The sequence below is a fragment of the Equus quagga genome, chromosome 1 (assembly GCF_021613505.1).
Source record: "Equus quagga isolate Etosha38 chromosome 1, UCLA_HA_Equagga_1.0, whole genome shotgun sequence".
In the NCBI taxonomy this organism is placed as follows: domain Eukaryota; kingdom Metazoa; phylum Chordata; class Mammalia; order Perissodactyla; family Equidae; genus Equus; species Equus quagga.
Window position 1 is genome coordinate 88,566,046 of NC_060267.1, and position 20,980 is coordinate 88,587,025.

General features: G+C 46.9%; 1 protein-coding gene and 1 long non-coding RNA gene across 2 annotated transcripts in view; one reads left to right on the forward strand and one right to left on the reverse strand.

The window, feature by feature from the left end:
* The window catches only part of GARNL3 (GTPase activating Rap/RanGAP domain like 3), a 148,048-nt gene that overhangs the window by 117,107 nt on the left and 9,961 nt on the right, over window positions 1-20,980 (forward strand). The window contains exons 19-24 of the mRNA XM_046643693.1: window positions 1,028-1,139; window positions 5,606-5,704; window positions 6,072-6,188; window positions 6,748-6,923; window positions 8,694-8,852; window positions 15,319-15,385. Coding sequence (XP_046499649.1) covers window positions 1,028-1,139; window positions 5,606-5,704; window positions 6,072-6,188; window positions 6,748-6,923; window positions 8,694-8,852; window positions 15,319-15,385 — 730 coding nt within the window. The remainder of the gene's footprint in view (window positions 1-1,027; window positions 1,140-5,605; window positions 5,705-6,071; window positions 6,189-6,747; window positions 6,924-8,693; window positions 8,853-15,318; window positions 15,386-20,980) is intronic.
* LOC124228847 (uncharacterized) lies at window positions 5,745-12,323 on the reverse strand. Its single transcript, XR_006885804.1, has 3 exons — window positions 12,224-12,323; window positions 6,777-6,897; window positions 5,745-6,257 (listed from the first exon to the last, which is right to left on the reverse strand). It is a non-coding gene; the product is annotated as an uncharacterized LOC124228847 (long non-coding RNA).

The window sequence follows — 20,980 nt, forward strand, 5'->3', positions numbered from 1 at the left end:
ACATACTTTTCTAAGATAGCAATAATACACACAGCATTTACCCTCAACCCAAATGCCACCCTTGAAGGTGACCATCACTTCTACTTTGAGTATGCAAGTGTGTGTTCCCCTGGTGCATACAAGCACACCTACACGTGCACACATGGGCTCTTGTACAGCCCTGGCTGGGGCGTCTAATTGAGAGTAAAAGTGAAGATGTAAGACTTCAGCTTGTCCCTGAGAATCTCTAAAACCTTTGCCCTTTGAGGCCAAGCCACGTGCTTTGGAGGGAAGTTAATGGTTCTGTTGAAAATGTCTACAATTCTAACGTGACCCTCTGCACAAGCCCTCCTGGCCCCAGCTGTCCCCACGCAGCTCTGAGGAAGTTCTGATGTGAGGGAGGACTAACTCTTTATGCCTGAAATGAAAATGAAACTACAGAGTTCACATGGTATGAATATGACATGTGGTGAAACACGAGTAGGTTTCATCAGCAGCTCTTGCCATATTCCTACAGACAGATGTTATTTTTTCTTTAAGATTCTGTAGCCCTAAATGAATCAATAAGCATTTTCATATTAAGATAATGTCCATTTCTTTCACTGTGGATGGTTTAATAATTTTGCTGAATCAGCAACACAGGATCTGACCTTTTTTAATAGTGTTTTGTGGGATATCCTTTTATGATGAACTAATGTGAATTCTCAAAAAAGTAGGCACTAATTGGCCTGATTTCCAGGTGTTAAAGAAAAATGTTTGCTTAGAAAACATTACCAATGCTTTCGATTGCCCCCGAGGAGCATTATTACAATATGGAGACAGGTCATGGTGCCAAACCTGTGACTTCACTCTTTTCCTATTACATGCGTATTTGAAAGGAGACTTTTCTTCCTGAGAGAGGGAACTGAGTCCAGAGCCCGTTTAGCTACCAGGGTTTGGAGAATATCCGTGTTGCTGTTTCAGGTGGCATATTGTACATTCCCATCTGGTGGGCCACGGTCTGTTCTTTCTGGTGCACTTATTCTCCAATACTTGTGTTGCCTCGCAGCCTTGGGAGCCCCAGTGTTTCTGCAGTAATTTCCCTCACGAAGCCGTGTGTGCAGATCCCTGGGGCCAGGCCTTGCTGGTTTCCACTGATGCTGGCGTCTTGCTAGTGGATGGTTAGTGAGTAGCTGCTCCTTCAAATGTCTTTATTTGTGTAACTTGTAGTACTCCTAAGATGGGTGACCGCCAGTCAACTCCCTTTAGATAAATGTATCATCAGCAATGAGGTTAGCAAAGTTTCATTTCCTTATAAAATTAACCCCTTGTTTTCAGGACAAGCAGAGGGAATATATTCTGAACAAGCAAGCCGGAGGGTGAGTCGTTCATGATAGGTTTATCTCTTCCCCAGATCTCTCATTAGTGTGCGGTATCAGATGACCTGCAAAAGGAATCTCCTTTTCAGCCAGTACTTATCATGATTCCAACATTTTACCTTAAATCAACAAGGACACGTTATTTAGAGCCACTATCTCAGGGACATGCTCTCTCTCAAAGTGCTTTTTTTGTTTTTAAAAGTTTTTAATTCCAAAAGTACTTGGTGTTCAAAACAAACAGTAAGAATCTGAGATAACCCATTTTTGATGGATATAGAAGCAAAAAGATTTTGATGGCAAGACAGATTGCAACTCAATAGAAAATCAAACCTTTTGACAGCCAGGTAGATCAGCCTGCCTGGGGTGCAGTCAGTTCCACAGACCGGCCTCCAATCGGATATGCCCTTGGCGAGGATACTGTGCAGGGAGTTCAACTTCAGACAGGGATTTACTTTAGAATCAAGTACTGTGTGGTCCCTTCCAGCAGGAGGCCCCTTTGGATTTTTCCAGACTCCTAATGAATGTTAAAGGGGCTAAACCCTGGTACCAAGTCATCTCCTGGGGCTTCAGAGGGAGCCTTAGGCGTAGAGACAGCATCTTCCAAGAGCACGTCCTCCACTGCGCAGAAGCAGGCTGTCCAGTCTCTAGTTACCACAGTGAAGTTTTATGAGAATCCTGAAAACCACACCACCGTGAGAGTGACGTAATGTCCTAAAGCTGCAGCTTCTTCCCACCCTTGGCCATGACCTTTACTCCCTCCTTGGCTCCTGACTTAGCATGTTTACTAAGGACCTGCGATGTGCCGCACCCTGTGCTGGGTGCCTTCTGTAGGAAGACAAAGACGTAGACCAGCCTTTCCAATGGATTTATTTATGACCTTATCTCTTATTTTTGATATATGTTTTAACTGCATGCATAACTATATATATATAAGTAATTTAATAAAGGCCACATAATTTGAAATTCATAATTTGAATATTTAATTTCAGAAACTATAAAACAATTATAAAATCTTTGTAATCTTGAAGAAAACTTAACCTGACTGATCTTTGGGTTTTTCTAAGTGAGGGTAATTTTTTAAGTGGCTGAAAAGTAGTTATAATAAGGGAAACTGATGAAATAAGCAAAGTGGGAATGACGGTCATAACTACAAGTGGGGGTTGTGGCGATTAAATAGTTACCTGTGCTAAGTGCACAGTAGTAACTTATTAAGTGGCAGCTGTTATCTTTACTGTATCCCTATGAACTTGCTGAAAGGTAACAAAATCCTTAGATTTTCCCAAAGGTGCAACCAAATAAAAGAATTTGTTTAAAAACAAAACAAAACAGACCTTAGAGGTTTAGTCTGGACTCTTAGTTTTATAGATGAAGAAACTGAGGCCTGAAGAAACAATGTGACTAGCCCACAATCACACAGCTGGTGAGTGGCACCTCTGGAACTAGAACCCAGAGGCGATTCCTAGTCCAGAACTCTTTCCACTAAACCAACTACATTTTGTTAAATTAAACTCGACCAATGCTGTTTGTCTTTACTGTAACACAGATTTCCAAAAATACAGTCCTCGGCAAATAATTATGATAAACAATTGTGATTAAAAGAGTGTTCAATTCTACCTGTTTGCCTTTTTGGAATAAAGACAGTATGCTTTATAGTGACTATTTTTAAGACTTGCCTATAAACAGAAAGAAGTTCTGTTCGGGCTGCTTCTATTTTTTCAAATGTAAAATCCAAACCAAGATTTCCAAGTCCTTTTCTGAAATTTTCATCTTTATGGATCCAAAATTCAATGGAGGCGTCAGGTGGAAGGTTTCTTGGGATTTGCCAGGAAATTCTTTCCTTCCACCTTTGAGGGAAATCATCTTACACAGGTGGTAGCCGTACACACCCACCACCCTGGATGTATTACTCAGATGGTTATTATCCTGTCCTGTTTATACAGTGAGCTTCCTTGTTTGTTTTTGCTAAAAAGGAGAATAGCCTTAAGGCTTTCTTTGTATTCCTTGTTGTGCTTTTAAACCATAATTCTCCTATTATTTCTTTGTTTACCTTTCTCTTGTCTGCGCTTAATCATGTTACGACTGTTTCCGTGAGGAAGCTCTCCATTTCGTTTCAGGCTGAGTTCCACTCTGTTCCATTAGCCTCTGCTTAATTTCATTAGACTTCCCCCCTTGAGAGTCTACTTCTTTCAAGGGCATTATCAAAAATTGAGATCCTTTGTACTCTAAGTGTAGCGAAACCTACTTTGAAGGGAAACGATCCTGATTAAATATGCTATCACCATTTGTTTTGGTTTTGCACTAATAGAAAAGCTGGCTCTGAAAGATTGTTTCTTCCTAAAGAGATTACAAGAAGGAAAACATTGTTATGAAACAATCATTAAGCGCATGTCACTTTCTCATATCCTTCCTCCTCTTCCTTCTTGTGCTACGTATAAACCTGTTCAGCCATCTGAGAAAGATTTGATGGAGAATAACTGCTAATTTTCTCTCTACATAGTTGGGCAGCTATACCGTATCCCTCCATTTTAACTGTAAAACGAAGTGCTTCTGTCACTTATTAATTCTTTACAGAAATGTCGCTTCCATGGTCGCACCATCCATCCATGGGGATATGGTGCTGATTTGAGGCTACAACACGGGCTAAGAGCACAGCTTTGTCCTTGCACAGACTTGGGTTCTGCTCAAGATGTGACCTTGGCCAAGTTATTAGCTCCTCTGAGCCTTAGGTTCCTCATCTGTTAAATAGGAGTATTAAAAGTTCCTACCTAATAGGGTCGCTGGGACATTTCAGTTAAATGACATGTGGAACACTTAGCATTAGGGCCTGGTATATAGGAAGCCCTCCGTGCATGTTGGCTGCCATTCGCAAAATGAAATAATCATAGTTATTTAATCATATACCATGATGGTTACTGGAGTGATCATCCCCTGTTTTGAAAAATCAAGTCTGTCCCCAGCAGAAGCGCGGAGAGCCTGAGAAGCAGTCCCTTTTGGGAAGGCCTGGGGTGGAGGAGGGAGGAAAGCTTGATGGGCTAGCATAGAATTTCCATTTGCCCCCATCATTAAGGGAACTAGAGACAAACCCTCTCTCTGATAAAAGCTTAGCAGGCTCTGTGTTCTGATGCATCCAGAGCCCTCCCGGACCTGCAGGACGGGAGCCCCCGCCCCTGTGAGGCCGTTACTAATGCTGATGACGAAAGCTCTGCTCCCTCCTGGGCACCATCCAGGGATGGACGGACTGTCAACCTCAGATTTCTGGAAGAGGCAAGATCCTCAGGGCCCCTTGCACCTAAATTATAGTTAAACACTCAAACCCAGAGCAGAGCACTTGAAGACCTAAGTGTCACACGAGGAGCGGATGAAGAATAAGCCAGCCACTTCTGCCACTGTCCCTGGACATCTCCGCCTTGCCTTGGATTTACATCAAGCTCAGAATGAATCTTTTGCTTGTGGAACAGCCTTAATAATTCTTTTAGCCCTCTTTTTCCTAGAGACTCCCAGGAGCAAAGCAATTGCTCGCAATGTAAGATCCCAGTAAGTAAGCTTAAAAACACATCCTATGTGTAACTGCAACGTCTTTAGTCATCCATTTACCTGACATCTTCCTGAACGTTGCCACTAAAATTAGTTTTTTTCCTGTTTGGGCAATTTAAGTGATATTTCTCTCTTATTTTACATTTATCTAAAAAGGAGATTTCATATTCCCAAATGGAGAAATACTGAAAAATTATAGGTAAACCACTATTGATACAGACATAGGGCATGTTGGAATAGGGTGTGTTTGTATTTATTTTAAATACAAAAGGAAATATTAATTTGCTTTTCTGAGAAATACACAAAATAACCTAAGAGATGATACAGTTTCAAACATCACAAAAATCAGAAAATACTTAAGAGAAATGGCCGAGCATTTAAATTTTTTTTTTTAACTTGTGTTCAGTCCTTTGGTGCCACCCCAGTGAACACTAGCATTGAGAGATGCTGTTTTTTCTTGGATAAACCTTGAGGAGAAGAATATAAGTTGCGTGCCCTGCCGCTGTGCTCCTCAGAGAGTCCCAAATGCCTTTGGGAAAGAATAGCATCTTTCTCCCTGAGCTAAGAGGAGAACCGTGCTTAAACTTATTATGGAGCCCTTATGAAAGCTTTAGAAGCTGACCTCCTTCCTTGCCTCGAGAACTGGGGTCCAAAACTACCCACGGGCACATTCTGTAGGTTCTAGAAAGTGTGGGCTGGGTTGCAGCGTTGTATAACCAGGTTTCCTTTTCCAGATGACCTTCCGTCAGTGCCAGTGTTTGACAAAACTCTGCCAGTGAAGCAGATGCATGTGCTCGAGACGCTGGACCTTCTGATTCTCAGAGCAGACAAAGGTGGTATCCCCCTCCGGCGGTGATCTCTTGAAGGGAGGAAAGCATGCAGCCTTCTGCGGCCGACACCGAGGGTCGTGGGGGTCTGATTCCATGGGTTGTGCCAGCTGTTTCTTCTCCTGGTGCCCAGTGCTCAGGGTTCCTGGGTGGCCTATTTGTTCTCTGAGGAGGGGACGGTGAGGGAGAGAAGGGGGGGCATCCTTAAATGCACTGTTAGGTCAAGGCAGTGTGGAGTTTCTCTCGAATTCTAGAACATTCCAAATCCTAATTCCCCTAGCAGCAGTTTTCCCACACAGTCTGCTCTTTCAGCTCTTCCAGGTCATTTTACTTTTCCCTTCATCTCCTCCTCCATCTGCTTTGTCTTCACCAGGAAAAGACGCCCGCCTCTTTGTCTTCAGGCTGAGTGCTGTGCAGAAGGGCATCGAGGGCAAACAGGCTGTGAAGAGCAAGTGTGAGTGCAGAGAGAACAAGCTTGAGAAGACGAAAGGTAGCTCGATTCTTCATATTTTAGTGGTTTCTGTTCAATTAATCTTTTTCTCAGACTGCCCAGATTTTACTGAAAATAAAAAGGAGTAGGAATTGGATTTCATTGGTTTGGTTTTTACTGAGAAACATCACAAAGATAGCATCACTGGTTCCCTAAGGGAACCTGAGCGATAGAAAAATGTTTTGAGGACTAGAGGAAACCCTAGGCCTATGTAACAAGTTCTGGAGGTGAGTTAAGCTCTGTTAGCAAATGCATGAAAAGAGAATTTTAGCCTTTGCTTTCTGCAGCTTTGATCAGCCCTCACTTTAATTCATATCGTGGAATGAGTATGGAGCTAAGCCCACAAACTCTAAAAAAGAGGGTATATGACTTGCTTAATTTTCCTGTAACTTGACCCAGTTTGTATTTCAAGTTCCATTTTGCCTGGTGGCAAGAACATTCTTAGTCATTTCACTAGGTTATACTTAATCTCCAGAGTTCTTAGATATTGCTGAGCTGTCAAGGCCCGGGGACTTCCAACCTCTTGTCACGTGTTCAGCATCACTTACTTCTCTTCCAGGCTGCCACTTGTATGCCATTAACACTCACCATAGCAGAGAGCTGAGGATCGTAGTTGCAATTCGGAATAAACTGCTTCTGATCACGAGGAAACACAACAAGCCGAGCGGGGTCACGAGCGTCCCACTCCTGTCTCCCCTGTCGGAGTCACCTGTGGAGGAATTCCAGTACATCAGGGTGGGTTTTCTCTTCAAGTCCCTTCGCTCCTGGCCAGGGTGTCACGTGGCAGACTCTCTCCTTCCACCCAGAGTCTGTCACCCACTGGGGTTGTCCCACAGCTTGGTAACCAACTAGGGAAGCCCTTGCCTGATGCCTAGTGTCTCCCAGGGGACTAAGGCAAATAGGGCTTTCCCTCCTCCGTCCAGCTCATCCATGCCATGCACACCTGTAGGTGCTGCTATTCCAGGTACTGGGGATGCAGCAGGGGACAAAACAAAGTCTCTCTGCCCCTGGACAGGACCTTCTAGTTTCAGGATCACAGAAATAAGTGAATCTATGAAGCCTGAGGACAACAATAAAGCAGGGTAAGGGGACAGAGGACAGTGGAGCAGGGAGGCGGGGTCCATTTTAGGAAGGATGTCCAGGAAGCCCCCTCTGAAGAGGTTGCCTTTGAGCAGAGATCCAGAGGAGATATGGGAGTGAGTGGTGAGGAATCTGGGGAGAGGGTGTTCCGGGCAGAAGGAGCAGCCAGTCAAGGCCCCGTTCAAGGCACAGTCAAGAGGCTGTCAGAGAGGACGGGGACCAGATTCTCTCAAGCCCTGGAGGCCACTGCAAGGACTTTGGCTTTGACTCTGAGTGAGAGGGGAAGCCATTGGAAGGTTTGAAGCAGACAAGTGGCATGTTTTAAAAAGACTGTTCTGGCTCCTGGACAAAGGAGAGCATAGGGGCCAAGAGTGGAAATGAGGAGTCCTGCTAAGAGGCTACCGCAGGATCCTAGCAAGAGATGGTGGTGGCTTTGGTGGCTGGAGAGGTGGCACGAAGCGGTGGGCAGAGCTGCTGTGCTTGCCTCAGTCGGTAGGATTTGCCAATCCATTGAGGGTAGAACCTTGGAGAGAAGCCTCCTCCAGGGTCAAGCTCCTTCCTTGATCTTACCATTTCCATCTTTTTAAAAACTGTGGGACGTTAAGGTGTGAAATGTGTCAAACATTGGCTACTAAGGCAGAGTATGCCTTTGGGAGGCTGAGAAATTATTCTTGCCTAGAGTTAAAGTCTCTTGAATTATGCATATCAGTTTCTGCTAATATTCAATTCCAGGGAACCGAACAGCATAACAGCTAAGTTAAAATCTGCTCTAATTGGGTATTAGTCATCTTAATACAGTAATTAGCAATTTTAATGAATGTTTATATAGAGCATGTATATTTATGTGGAGTATGAGCTCTGAAATCAGATTTCCTGAGTTCAAATCTTGGCTCTACCATGTATAAAAACTATGTGACTGTAGGCAACTCACGTGACCGTTGAGCCTCAGTTTCCTCATCTGTAAAACAGAATAATAGCATTACCTACTTCATAAGCTTGTTACGAGGATTCAATGAGAACAGTGCCTGGCACTGCATTCAATGCTCAACAAGGTTAGCGATTATTATTATTTATTATTATTGTTATTGTCATTATTATTAAATCACAGGACAGGACCGGACTATCTGAGGGCTAATGCAGGCCACCCTGTTGACTCAGTTTTGTAGGGCTGTTTCTGGCCTCTCCCCTTTGCAGTGGGCGGAGGTGTGAGTCTTGAGGATGGTTGGGGGAGGGAGAAGTCTGATGCGATTCCTCCTCCTTCCCCCCCCACCCCCCCCCCATCGCTGCGTTCCCCGCAGGCACAGGGCTCCGTGGGAGCCTGGGGAGGGTCCTCCTGGGGGGCAGCCGGGGGCAGTGGGGGCTTGATATGAAGACGGCTGCTCTGTGTCCTAACCCCTTTCTCCTGTGTCCTCATCAACCACACAGGAGATCTGTCTGTCCGACTCTCCTGCGGTGATGACCTTAGTAGATGGGCCAACGGAAGAGAGTGACAATCTCATCTGTGTGGCTTATCGACACCAGTTTGATGTGGTGAACGAGAGCACGGGGGAGGCCTTCAGGCTGCACCACGTGGAGGCCAACAGGGTGAGCTGACAGATAAGGGGCAAGTGGGAAGCAAAGAAGACTAGGAGTTGTGTCTTCTAACTTTGCGATGCCATGATTAGGATTTCTTTAAAATGATGTTACTATTTGTCATAGCAGTATTATGTGATATACTGTTTAGGCTGCACCACGTGAAGTTTCTGTTTTTGTCGGTCACAGTGGCTCAGTCTAATATAATGGCCTCATTGCCCTGTTCAGTTTTTCCAGATCTCCCCCTGCCATTCCATCCTTTCCAATTTTAAAAAAGGAATGAAGAGTCAAAAAGCTAAATACAAATAACGAAATAAATGACAACATTGGTTTGGTAATTCATGCTGGAAAGACCTTTGGAGAATAAGGTTACCCTCAGTGGCCCTGCAGACTCAAAGCTTGGGGCCTGGCTGGCTGGGGAGGGTGTGGCCCTGTCTCCATCCCCTTAGAGGCCCGTTAGGAAAGGAAGAAGGGACGGAGCACCATTAGGAGAGAGAAAGAGGAATCAGCACTGGGGGTCTACACCCCCTGGCCTGAACTGCACAGAGAGCAATGATCTTCTGGCTTTGGACAAAATCTAGGGCCCACTCGAAACCGCACCAAAGCTCTAAAGATGACTGTGTGGGGTCTGATCATTATCGCCCCTGGAGGGCGGTGAGCACTCTCCACCCTGAGACCTCGTGGCTTGTCTGTCACTGGAACTGCTCCGAAGACTACAGAACTCTTCAGCCTGTTTATTGCTGTGAAGCAGGGCAAAGCCTGATGACACTTGAGCCACCTGAAGTTTGCAAGAGAGCTCCCAAACCCGCAGGTTTCCCCAGTCCTGTTCAGCTAGGTCAAAGAGACTGTGGAATTCTTTCTGGTTATGCCTTATAAGAAATAAAAAATACAACTTGTGTTAGGACATGCCCTACATAAATATTCATTAAAATTGCTAATTACTGTATTAAGAAGACCTAACACCCAATGAGAGCAAGATTTTAATCGAAAAGTCTAGATTAGGAGGCCTTCTTGTTTTCAGCTGTTATCAATCACAGATCAGCCTGTCATTTCTCTAATGTATATACTGCTGGTGCCAAAACTTGTCTGCAATTGGAGTCATCTGAGGATCTTCATAACCCCTGATGCCCGTGTCCCACCTGCAGAGACGTCACTGGTCTCAGGTGTGGCCTGGGCTTCGGAAATTTTAAACTATCCCCAGGTGATTCTGATGCTCAGACAAGTTTGGGCACCACTGGTATAGACTGCTTCTCACCCTGACTGAAATTGTCCGGAAAGCTTTAGAAAGATCAGTGCTCTGACCTCACTCCAAATCAGTTAAATCAGAATTTCTGGGCATGTGGTACTTGGGAATCAGTATGTTTTAAATCTCTCTCAGGTGATGCCAATATGGACCTAGGAGAATGAATCTATCCTGAAACTTCCTAATTTAAAGCCAGGAGGACAGCACCTGCATCCTAGTTGCTGGAAACCTAAAACCTCTTCCAGCCTGCTGACTTCTGGGGAGAAAGGGCCCATTTTGGTCCTTAAAAGTTCTTGCCCCTTCTTGCTCTTCAAAACCCTCTGTGCGACCAACCAAAAGAGGCAGAAAAGTCATGGCCTACTCAGTCCGTGCCATCAGTCCTTTCCTTGGCAGCTGGTTTCCTAAGACTTAACCTGCTTTTTCTGGTGATTATTATTATTCACTTATATTTAATACCCTGATAATTCATTAGAGTGTTTGTGGACTTTTTTTCTCTTGATTCGTGAAGGCCTGGGAAAAATTGAGTCAAAGACAGTTTTCTGTGATGACTTCTTTGTTTTGTTTTTCTAAAAGCTATAAGGAACAATTCTAAAATGGTCTGCCTTTTCTTCAATATGCTTTTTAAAATGAAGATACAAAGCTTTTCCCTAAGAGAAAATTTGTTTTAATGTTTTTAAGCCTTTCTGTGGATGTGAGTGGGTCAGTGTACGTATTTCCTCTGCTGGTAAGTTAGCAGCTGCTGAGTATTTGCTGAGCAGACAGAGACCCTTAGATACAGTGACTCGTCTTTGCAAGGAATTTACTGTCTAATTGGGAAGATAAGCCCCAGAGAAATGAAAAAGGTAATGAACAATGTGTTTCCTAATAGCCAGTCAGAAACAGGCCCTGCGGGAATGGCACAACTTTTTACCAAGCTGTGGCTGCACCACAGGCCCCGAGTGCAGTGGAGGCAGGAGAGAGACCTCAGGTGGTCGGGGATTTCCGTGTCATTCAGGTCACACTCACTGCCTGCCTGCTCTGTGCCCGCACCAGTGTGATTGGGCTGGCCTGCTTGCCTGCCCCCATTCCTCCTCTCTTCCCAGCCAAGGCCACTCAATGCCCAATTCAGTCTTCAGCCTCAATTCAAGGTCTAGGACGATCCTAATTCAAGAGAGGAAATGTTTAAGAAGCACCAAGCAGCATTCCAAAGGTCAACATCAAGCTCGTGTCACCGACAGGCCTACTGTGACCTCCTGCCCCAGCTCCGGCGGCCGGCAGTGGCCTCATTCCCAAAGCAAAGGTCTCCTCTGGAAGGAACTGCAGACCTGAAACTAGGACACCTGACGAGGAAGTGGTTCTAACTCAAAGTGGTGGGGCCAGGAAGGTTCCCTTCAGGGATCTCGGGTGGGGGGGGCTGGTCTGGGTCTCTGGCTTATTTGCTGGGCCCAAGTCCCCACCTTGACCATCTGCCCAGAACCCAGTGGGTCTCAGTTTAGAGCTCACCTCGGATCTGCATGGGAAGGCCAGACACTGACCTAACAGTGGCTGCCTTGAACTTTTAGCTGGGGCTGTGGAAGTCGGGGTGCAGACTTCACTTGTTACAAGTCTGTGTTTTGAATTCTCACAACCACCATATGTTACTTTTAGCATTTTAAAATGCCAATAAAATGAACTACTTACTTTTAATAAAATAAAAATTAAAAAGCCAATGCCTCTGTCCTACCCTAGACCTGCCGTCTCAGCAGCTCTAGGAGCGAGAACCCAGAATATGCATTTTTTAAAACTCTCTGGTTGATTCTCATGTCCTCACCCGGGCAAGAAACAGTGCTGCAGAGACTGACTCCTGCCAGGCCCCTCACCCGGGAAAGGGCCCGACGTATGCATCGCAGCCTGAAATGGGTCTCGCTGTGCTGTGTTAATAAAGGTCTGAACAAAACTCTATGTAGTACACGAGGAGGAAGTGATCAATTCCCAGCCGTGGTCTCTGTCCCTGAATCCAGCCCCCTGGCTGGAGCTCCACCATGGCCTGCCCCGCACCCTGAGTCTCGTGCATGGATTCAGATTCCGTGCACAGACCGAGGTCTGAAAGGCTGCCTGCACTTCCTCTCCTCCCGTGCCTGCCGCCTGCCTCTCCCGCCCCAAACACACACACAGGCCTTACCTCTAAACTCAAAGCCGTCCAGTTCCGCCTTTCCCACTGCCGTTAGCCCTCCTGCAGTTAGAATAAACACGGCCACCGCTGAATGGCCACTTCTAGGTACCAGGCCCTGGCGCTAGAGCACTTTGTAAGCATCATCTCACAAAATTTTCCCAACAATCTGTGGGGAAAGTACTATTCACTTCCCCATTTTTGCCAAAAAGGAAACTGAAGCTCAGAAAGGAGAAATCGCTGATTTACCCAAAACCACACAGCTAGTAAGTAGCAGAGGCAGGCAAGAATCCAGGCTGCCTCTGAGGGCTGTGCCCTTCAACCTGGCGTGCCGTGGCAGCCATGTCACAAAGCCTGGTGGGGAGAGCAGGTCCAGGCTACAAAGTGGTAGCACTTGGCCCTTCCCCTCGGGAAGTCCACAGTCTGGCAGAGCAGACACTGTCCATGCCCGCGACGGCTCAAAGCCTCTGGCTGAGATAAGTGTCGCCAAACCGGCAAGTATGGGAACACCTGAGGAGGAAGTGATTCTAAGTCAGAGTGGTGGGCTCAGGAAGGTTCCCTTCAGGGGGCTGAGGAGGCTCAAGGGCTGTTCCTTCCTGTAATGGATCCACTGGTGCCGGTTCCACAGGTAAACAGTGCCGCCAGCTGACATTTAGTGGGCATTTACCGAGTTGCTGGCCCTGTGCCATAAGTGACCTCACTTATTATGAGGTGAGCATCCTCAGCCCCTGTAGGACTCCAGCTCTTATCATCTCCATTCACAAATGAAGAAACCGAGGTTCTGAGGGGTTAAACAATTGGCCTGAGTGTCTATACCTCTAAAGTGACAGAGGTAGGATTTCTTTTATTCACTTGTACACTCAGTAAGTGTTTCTTCTGCTCCTGCTACTGCCCAGCCCTGATCTAGGCGCTGAGGATGTAACGATGAACAGCACAGCACGGCCTCTGCTTCGTGAAGCTTACATTCTAGTGGGGAGGAGGGGTCCGGTAAACAAACAAAGAAGGGAACCCCAGACAGTGGTGCGTGCCATGCAGAGCTTTAAAATAGACAGGTATCATATATGGCAGTGGAGGAGTTATTTGGGGTTTGACCCCCAAGTCCTTCTGATCCCAGAGTCGGCACTCTTGACCTCTGGGCCTCACTGTCCCCCAACCCCTGCAAAGCTCCCACAACTCTTGATTATGGCATTTGCCCCATTATACCTTGCGCTATGTACAATCTTTCTGATTGTTTTTCTTGAGACGTGAGACCCTGCCACGTTCATTTCTGCATGCATAATGGCACCTAGGACAGTGACGGTGGGAAAGGGTGGATCAGGGTGGGATAGAGGTTCCATCCGAGGGACTGCCAGAGCCAAGGCGGAGGCCTTGGCTGAGGGCGGCCAGTGAGGGCTTCAGCACCGTGGTGAGACTGTTTGGAGGAGAAGGCTGCGTTTTGGTGACACCAGTGAGCAGGAGGGCTGGGTGGGCAGAGGGCCCGGGGGAGGTGCCCATGCTCCCGGGCAGTGCAGAGACTGGCAGGGGTGGGAGAGAGCGCGCGCTCCAGCCTGGGGAGGTCGGGCCTCGCCGGGGCGGCAGCAGTGACACACATAGACATCTGAGAGACACAGAAAAGGCTGCTGCTGCTGCACTAGGGTGAGACTTTGGGGATAGTTCTGCTAACAAAAAGGAGCAGATTTAGGAGGAAACTAGTCATGCGTGAGGGAAAGATAATAGCCTTCCTTGAGGGCTGATTATCTGTCAGGCCCTAGGTGAAAACCTTTGCCTTGTCTCCTGGAATTCTCATTACAATCCAGCAGAGTCAGCATTATCATTATACCAGCTCAGGGATGAAGACCTGAGGCCAGAGGTTAAGCCATTTGCCACAAACCACAGGGGCAGTAAGTGGTACAGGCTGGATTTTAACTCGGGTCTGTCTGACCAGGGTCCGAGCTCCTGCCCGCTCCCACAAACTGCCTCCTGCGTTTCTTACATATGGAACCTATTGCATATGATGGAACAGAAGACAGAGATGTGGACTGGAGCGCTGAGGAGAATGTGTGCCTGAGGTGGTAGCTTTAGAGATTTTGAGCACATAGTAAAATTTGAAGCTAGAAGGTGGGCATTTTACTAAATGAGAGAAGAGCCCAAAAGCGGAAGAATAATCTGAAGTGGGAGAGAGGACAGGAGGGAGGAGATGTCACATGTCACAGGCTGCAGAGAATTGGGTAGAGAGATGAGCATTGGCCAAAGGCCCTCAGGTTGGGGAGAAGGAAATCTTTGTTGAGCTCAAAGAGGGCATTTTCCCTGATGGTGTGGGAGGCGGCACTGTAAGGGTTGAGAACACAAGTGCGGAAGTAGCAGGAGAGTTTTGGAGGCTCAGAGCTTGGAAACTCAAGAGGAACCAAGGACATCATCAGGTTGCACACCCTATTCTCAGATGCAGAAACTGAGGCCCAGAGAGGTGAGTTTGCCCAGGTCCCAGAACTGGATCCTCTGACGCCCTTTTTTCACTGCACCATGCTTCCTCCCTTGAAGTGAAGGAGAGAGAGGGAATAGAAGTGTAAACATGATGCTTTTACGAGTCAAAGGGTCAAAGACCCTCCGTGTTTGAGGCAGGAAGAAGCCTGGCTGAAGTGCGAGAGGGGTAAGGTAGGAAAAGAACCAGAGAGCCGGTTCACAGCTTGCCTGTGGCAACTCCTAGCTGAGGGCCTCGAGTGACTTCACCTCTCTGAGCCTCACTTTCCTCATCTGTAAAACAGGAATAAATCCCTCTACTTTCCAGGGTTGATGTGAGAAGGAAATGAATAACTCACATGAAAAAGCTTTGTGAACCAAAGCTCACTCTGTGGGTCGTAATAGAGTAGAGAGGCCCACCAGAGCTTCTCAAAGGGTGTGGAAGGTCCGTGGGAAAATCCCAGTGCAGAAGGAAGAGACATTTCTCTCTTTCACGCCTACCGTGTATTGTACCCACGGCCGCCCGTGTGGCATTCTGGGTGCTGGTGAGGTGGCAATGAGCCCCCAGCCCCTGAGAGCCAAGGGCCGCGCCAAACACTCATAACTTGAGAAAGTCTTTGAATAGCGTCAGTGTCCAGCCGGCCCACGACCATTGCCCGTTCTCATTGCAGGTTAATTTTGTTGCAGCTATTGATGTGTACGAAGATGGAGACGCCGGTCTGCTCTTGTGTTACAACTGTAAGTGACGACTGTGTTTTTATCTTTATTTCCTAAATCAACTGTTCTTTTTTCTGGTCACTTTAAAGGGACTTAACCTTAGATTGACCTGATGTATCGTTCCTGTGTCCTGATTGCATCCATGAAGCATCTAAAAATTGCATTCCTACCTGCAGCTACCCATACTCCCCAGACCTGCTGGTGAGACGGTGCTGCAGGCGCTGCCTGTGGTGCCTTCTCCCGGATGAGGTGGTGACGACAGTGGCTTCCATGTAGGGAGCCCTTAGCGCGCCATCTGCTGTGCTCAGTCTGCTCGAGTCATCGTCTCTTTAATTCTCAGGTCCTGTGATTGTCTCTAGTTTAGAGATAAGGCAGCCGAGGCCTGGAGAGGGGAACTGCCTTTCTCAAGATCACACAGCTACAAAGTGACAGAGCCAGGGTTCACATGGGGAGCCTTCTTGGGTCCAGCACCCCAAGTTTTTACCACGGTTCCTATTCTACTTTTTGCAGTTGCTCAGGTGTAAATGAAATCAGCCTAACCTGGCATATCTGGCCCCGGCAGGGTTAGTTTGGGGTAGGTGGCAGGCAGGGTTTCAGGCAGACCAAAGGTACCAAATAGGGTCTTTAAGGACTGTCGGCATTTTAAAGGCTAGTATTATACTTCAATAAAAAGGATCTTTTTAAGGCTAAAAGTAGTAAGATATTTTCCTGGCTGCCTAGTCTAACTAAAACAATAACACATTTTTCAGCTTAGAATTCTATTTTTCTTTTTTCTTTTTTTTTTCTCTTGTGGAAGATTAGCCCTGAGGTAACATCTGCTGCCAATCCTCCTCTTTTTGCTGAGGAAGACTGGCCCTGAGCTAACATCCATGCCCATCTTCCTCTATATGTGGGATGCCTGCCACAGCATGGCTAGACAAGCGGTATGTAGGTCCGCACCTGGGATGCAAAGCGGTGAACCCTGGTCCACTGAAGCAGAACGTGCAAACTTAACCACTGAGCCACCGGGCCGGCCCCAGAATTCTGTCTTTAGAGTGGTGATGCTGGTCGTATCACATGGGTCAGATATTTTGACTAATCTTTGATTAATAACATGAGAAAGCTAATTATCAGTAGAGAAATTTGTTTTGTAAACATCGTTTTTCAAAGTGTGCAAGATTTATGAGGAAGAAGTTAGGAGAAGGTAGTCACAAGAAGGAAAACCTCTTCAACAATAAATTGCTCTTTTAGGATATTTTATCCCCAGACCTGTACAAACCCTCCTCAAAACAACAGGTCTTTAATAGTCTGTCTGACGAGAAGGGCCGAGCTGCCCAAGCTCCAGCATGGGTCCAGATGCCAGTGCTCAGGTGGCCAGGCCGCTGCTGCTGCCGCCCTCTGTCCCAGGTTTACAGGACAAGAGGAGTAGGGGCCACATGTTTGAAGTCATTTCTGTAAGAGGTTTATCCCTTTAAAGTGTGGCCTTTTTACCTTATTGGAAAATCTGTGAGAAAAACTTGTGGCAGAATGCTTTAAAAACTGATGGGGGTCTGTGATGGGGACTCTTGGGGGCTTGCCCCGCGGCCGAGTGATTAAGTTCACGCACTCTGCTTCGGCGGCTCAGGGTTTCACCGGTTCAAATCCTGGGCGCAGACATGGCACCACTCATCAGGCCACGCTGAGGCGGCGTCCCACATAGCAAAGCCAGAAGGGCCTACAACTAGAATGTACAACTATATACTGGGGGGCTTTGGGGAGAAGAAGAAAGAAGAAGGAGGAAAAAAAAAAAACTGATGCAGAAGGTTTTTTTTTCTTTTAACTGCTTGAAAGGATGGGGGAGATTTTAGGTGGGAGAGAAGTTAAGAACAGAAAGATAGAGCAGATTTTTAGAATAAGAATGAATCCCAAAATGAAAAAGGGTCATGGAAACAAAGGTGAGTGACATCCTCTCTCTACCAAATTAGAAGCTTATTGACTCGAGCGGTCAGTGTTCCTGGGGGCGGGAGTGGTCCAGCACTAGGCAGGTGTGGTCCCAGTGGTCCCTTTGTCTCATGGAGCCCCTTGGGAGTTCCGTTTCTCCTGGCTTTGACCATCTCTTGGCTTTAGGCTCTGGTTTCATCTCCGGATGGGATCAGTGTATGTCTGTTTTCATAGATCCACCAGGCCATCAGAAGGTAATCTTTTACTCTTTAGATCCCACATGGGTCAAGGCCTTGGCAATCCAGGAGGCTCTCAGACCCACCTCGGTCTTCCCAAACCATGCCACTTCCTCCAGTTTTTTGGGGTCAGAAATCTGGCAATCCTTTTCACCTCCTCTTTCTCCCAGCAGGTTGGCAGGTACCTGGTGAACAACCCCAGGAGAACCAGCTGGTTTTCCCCAGTCACCCAGGTCACTTCTCTAATGCTCTCCCACTCACCCAGTGCACAGTCATTGGCTTGTTTTCTTCCATGTTCTTGTCTTGGTCACAGACACCTGCACAACAAAGGCCCTTTCTAACAAGCTGCTATGAAATAATTTTCATTTCCAAAATTGTTTCCCCCAAATTTGAAGCTGATTTTTATCATTCAAGTCAGTTCCTTTCGATTAAAAAGCAAAACAAAGTAAAAAATAAATTTTATAAACTCAGAGTTTTGTATAGAGAAGTTTTTATCTCAGATATGTTAAAGATGAAAATATTTTATAATAGAGATTATAACTTCGCATTACATGTTATTTGAGAAAAATGTATTCACAAGATAAACTTTAGGGGAAAAAAGTATAAATAGTCTAGCGTGTTGATGATGTTCTCATTTTCTTGTAATTAATCTCTATGTTGAATACCAGGGTCGGTCTTTGCTTAAAAAAGAAAGAAAAGAAAATTTGCCTGTGACCTTACCACACAGAGATGATTCACCTTTAATGCATATAATAAATTTCAGTACTAAGGGTGAACTCTGTGGTGCCTGATGATGTTTTAAAGATAACTTTAACACAGGAAAACTAGATTTTCGACGTGACCATATTTAACCTCACTAAGTCTTACGTTCCAGAAGAATGCAAAACCTGCTGCTCACGACTGTCGTGAGGATTAAACAGGATTCCACACGTAAAGCCCATCACACATTGCCAGGCACGGCAAGATTTTATTTTCCTCCTTTTATTCCAGTTCCTCAGTATATTAATTCAGAATCCAGTTTTTAACCTCCATAGACTTTTCTACATGCAAAAGGGACTTTTCTTGAGAGAAATTTGATTTAAAGTTAGAAATAGTATCTGTCACCCTGTTCTCTACCAGCTGGATGGGGAAGGTCAAAGGCGTGGAGGTCGTAGACTGAGCTCCTTCCTGTGCAGTGACGTTCTGGCGCCTCTGGGGCCCTCCATTCGGGCTGCCCTTTTTAACCGCAAGGGACGACTTTCTCTGTGCCAGGCACGTGTTAGGCTCTAGAGACACAACAGTGACAGGCCCTGCCAGGGACGGCAGTGAGCTCACAGTGTGGGGGAGCCGGGCACGGATGCCAGCACGTTGACTGTGGACATGCTTCCCAGCTCTGGGGTTCAAGAAATCCGCTTTGCTTACTCTCCTCAATCAGTTAAGTCGGATTTGGAGGCCCCTCTCCTCAGGTGCAGAGACCACCAATATGAGTTGCTGGGAGGGAGGGCCCTCTGCTTCTCTGGAGTTGAATTGGAATCCCTGGGGCTTATTCACGTGGAAAGGGGAGGGGAGGGGCCTCTGAACGGCAGTCTGGGTCACCTCATCCACACCTGTGTGACCCATTTCTCAGGCAGGCAGCTCCCCTCTGAGACAGGCTGAGGCTGGGGCTGGCCTCCCTAGGCACACACACAGCCATCCCCTACCTGGCCAGGATGTTCTGTGCTCAGGGAGCTGGGGTCTCCCCCAGCCCAAACCCCCTCAAACCCACCAGCAGTTTGCTCTCCCCTGGTGGGAATTGGGGTGGGACAGGGGAGTGGAGAGGAGTCATGCGTAAGGGACCTGGACCTTTAGAAACACAACCCTGCTGTGTCCTTCCAGAGTGGGGATGAGGAGAGAAGAGTCGTTCATTCATTCAGCAAGTACTTACTGAGCACCGACTGCCTGGAGCTTTCAGCCTGAATGAAATACACACAAATCCCTGCCCTCCTGGAGTGTACATTTCAAAGGGGGCAGGTAGACAATTAACAAGATAAATAAGAAAAATACCTAGTATGTTAAGTGGTGGTAAGTGCTAAGGGGAAATAAAGCAGAGGGGAGGGGCCGGGGTTGGCAGGTGTGGGGAGTGCAGGTCTCTGTTTAGAGAAGGTGAAAAAGCAAGGTGGCACTGGAAGGTGAGCGGAGAGAAGACCTGAAGGGAGTCAAGGAGCGGGACGTGAAGATAACCAGGGGCGAGGAGTCCAGGCAGAGACAACGGCCAGTGTTGTCAAGACCTCGGGGAGGAAACATTCTGGTATGTTCGAGGTGACCCCAGGATGACCATTGTGGCCACAACAGAGTGAGTGAGGGTGTGACTGGTGAAAAATGACGTCAGCAAAGAGGACCCGATTCAGGCAGGGCTGGCAGATGAAAGGCCTTTGGATTTTACTCTGGTGAGTGACTGGAGGATTTTGAGCAAAGAGGCAACATGATCTGACTTAGGCGTAAAAGGAAGACTCTGGGTGCAGGGTGGAGAACTAACTGAAGCGGGTGAGGGCCGGGAGGCCAGTTAAGAGGCAACTGCGCTCATCTGATGAAAGATGACAGTGGCTTGGACCAGAACAGCAGTCGTGGAGGTGCTGAGAAGTGGTCAGATGCTAGATGTGTTTTAAATATGAGAACTAAGATAATTTGCTGACGAATCAAATGTGGGATATGAGAGGAAGAGAAAAGGAATACTCTGCAGTTTTGGGCATGAACAACTGGAAGAATGGAGAATTCTATTTACTGAGATGAAGGAACCTTTAAGAAGAGCAAGTTTGGGGAGAAAGACGAAGAGTTCAGTTTGGACACGTCAGTGCTTCCTAAACATCCCAGAGGAGACACTGGATGTGCAAGTGGGGAGCTCAGGGGAGAGGGCTGGCTGGAGATACTCACTTGGAAGTCATTAGCATATAAGTGACTTGAGACTTGAGAGACTCATGACTTAAGAGAGTCATGAGACTAAAGGTTACCCATGGGGAAGTGGGGAGAGAGAGAGGAGAGACTAACAGAGTAGACTGAGGAGTGGCTAGAAAGACAGACTAAAATGGGTGGGGTCCTGAAAGGCAATGTAAGGAGGGAGGGAGCCACTCACTGTGTCATTGCCTCAGACACCAAGGGAGACAGGGTCTGAAAACTGCTGGTGGATTTACGAGGGGGAGTTGAAAATTCTTGATGAGAAAGCGTGTCTTTGGGGCAGTAGTCGGGGCAGAAGCCTGATTGCTTAGGTCAGGAGAGAATGGGAAAGAGGAAATAGAAACACGGCATCCAGACAAGTCTTTCAGGGAATTTTGCTTTAAGGGAAAAAGAGAAAGGAAGAGTACACGGGCGAGAGGAGGGAGAGAGGTCAGGGATCTTGTTTCCTAAAAGCTGGAATAAACAGTGTGTTTTAAGGCTGTCGGGAAAGATCCAATGGAGAGGGGAAACTGGTGGCACAGGAGAGACGGGAGCATTGCCAGAGGAAGTCCCTGGGGCCGGAGTTGGAGGG